The sequence below is a fragment of the Galeopterus variegatus genome, unplaced genomic scaffold, assembly GCF_000696425.1.
Source record: "Galeopterus variegatus unplaced genomic scaffold, G_variegatus-3.0.2 Scaffold8506, whole genome shotgun sequence".
Classification (NCBI taxonomy): Eukaryota; Metazoa; Chordata; class Mammalia; order Dermoptera; family Cynocephalidae; genus Galeopterus; species Galeopterus variegatus.
In genome coordinates, this window is record NW_007734617.1 from 72,350 (window position 1) to 74,598 (window position 2,249).

General features: G+C 50.2%; 1 protein-coding gene across 1 annotated transcript in view; it reads left to right on the top strand.

Annotated features, from left to right (window-relative positions):
- The window catches only part of SGSM1 (small G protein signaling modulator 1), a gene marked incomplete at its 3' end in the record, with an annotated part of 52,775 nt that overhangs the window by 39,594 nt on the left and 10,932 nt on the right, over positions 1–2,249 (top strand). Inside the window, exons 15-16 of the mRNA XM_008592939.1 lie at positions 1,188–1,399; positions 1,513–1,544. Of these exons, the coding sequence (XP_008591161.1) occupies positions 1,188–1,399; positions 1,513–1,544 (244 nt within the window). The remainder of the gene's footprint in view (positions 1–1,187; positions 1,400–1,512; positions 1,545–2,249) is intronic.

Genomic DNA, 2,249 nt, shown 5'->3' on the forward strand with positions numbered 1-2,249 from the left:
TGTGTGTGTGTGTGTGTGCGCGCGTGTGTGTGTGTGTGTGTGTGTGTGTGTGTGTGTGTGTACGGGGGTGGGTGGGAGTGGGAAGGGCACAGTAGACATGAGGTGCTGAAACATAAATGACTAGGGGATAAAAGTGGCATGGAGAGATGAGGCTGGAGAGGAAACAAGGAGGAAGGCCACTGAAAGGTGCATGGGTAGGAGTGGCCGGGCTGGGATGAGCAGGGAGCTGGGAGGAGACTGCTGGGGTCATCCAGGTGAGGGTGGTAGAAGCCTGGCCTAGGACAGCAGTGGGAATTGGCAGGTGGGCAGGGCTTGGGGAGTCTTGGGGAGATCGAGGGTGGGAGGGAATTGATCAGGCCAGGCCCTTGGGCAGGATGGATCCAGAGAGGGCTCCAGAAGCTGAGTAGCTACAGAGGAGGGTAGAGCTCCCCACCCTCTGCTTCTCCATACCTTAGTTCAGCTCACCTGTCCCAATTTGTGCCCGGAGATCTGGCAGATTCAGAACATCAGTTACCTGGGCTATGTAACCCAGAAACAACGAAAGCTCCCCACCTGTCTTCTGAAAGCCCACAAGGAAAAAGCTTGAAATCTGTGGCCTTTCTGTAGGGCCATTGCTGTAAGTAAAGGAAGAGGACTGGTCTCATTCATCTTCATATCCTCAGCACCTGGCCCCATGTTGGGCTCAGCAAATACTTTAAGTGGATGGATGGATGGATGTCAGAATCTTGCTTATTTTGTATTACATATGCCTAGCTTGGTACCTGGCACAAAGCAGGTACTTATCAAATTAAATGAATGAGTGGGTGGGTGGATGGACAGATGGACAGATGGATGGGGAAGGAGAGATGGAAGGTAGTAAAAAAGGAAAGAAACAGTCTTCTCTCTTTGGTACCCCAAGGGCCTACCACATAGTAGGGGCTCAATAAATAATTTAATGGATGTATGTATGAATGAATGAGTGAATGAAAAGAAGGAAGGAAAAAAGTGAAAGAAAGAATAGCCTTGTTCACTCTTGTGTATCTTCAGGGCCAACCCACTGCTGGATGTAATATAGTAGGTGCTCAGTTAGTATCTGTTGGATGTTAACTGCATGAATGTTGGATGGGTCAGAGCCACTCTTTTTCACATTGGTCTGGCTCTCCCCAGGGAACCCAGAACCTCGGGTGACCTTGCATCTACCCCGGCAGGTGGACGAGCAGATTCATGCCTGCTATGCACAGACCATGGCCGAGTGGCTGGGCTGTGAGGCGATCGTGAGGCAGAGGGAGCGGGAGTCCCATGCAGCTGCCCTGGCCAAATGCTCGTCGGGGGCCAGCCTGGACAGCCACCTACACCGGATGATGCACAGGGACTCCACCATCAGCAACGAGGTGATGGGCAGCTGGCCTATGGGAGGAGGGTGATGGTGAAGTCCAGGATCTGCTCCATTGGGCTCTTGTAGGAGTGGTGAGGGCTGGGTGTCTGTGGCCCTCAGGCAGTCTTACCCCAGCTTTCTTTCTTTTTTTTTTGAAGAAATTTTACTTTGGAATCAGACTTGGGTTCAAACTCCAGCCCCACCATTTTCTACTTCTGAGGTCTCCTGAAAGCACCTTTGTTTTCTGGGCCTCAGTTTCTGCATCCATAAAATGGGAATAACCAGATGTATAGAGGAAGTTTGTGTACAGCTTAAACAAGATAGTGTGTATTTGAAAAAGTGCCTAGCACAGTGCCTAACTGTCATTTATTCAACAAATGCTTATTGAGTACTTACCATGTGCCAGGAACTGTCAGGCATGTCCTGGAATGTCACATTGTTAACTTCACAGAATCTCCAGTTTGTTAGCCCAAAGCAGGAACTCAGAAGAAAAATTAAATCTCTTTACCAATGCTGTATCAGTCGTCAGTTAACACAATAACACTGCATAATAAACAACCACCAAGTCAGTGACCTCCAACAACAAATGTTTATTTTTGCTCATGAGTCTGTGGGTCAGCTAAGCATCTCTGCTCTGAACCAGGCTGGGTGGGGCTCACTCAAGGGCTTGCTGTCTGTGGCTGGTCATCTGAAAGGTTTGTTGATCTTGGTTGGGCTCTCTCACCTGATTGTCTGGGATGACTCGTCTCTGCTCCATATGTCTGATCCTCTGGTGGGCTAATCTGGGCATGCACTCATGGTGAAAGCTAAAGACAGAAAGCAGAAATGCGGGCTGGCCCGGTGGCGCACTGGAGAGTGCGTCGCTTGGGAGCGCGGCGGCGCTCCCGCCGAGGGT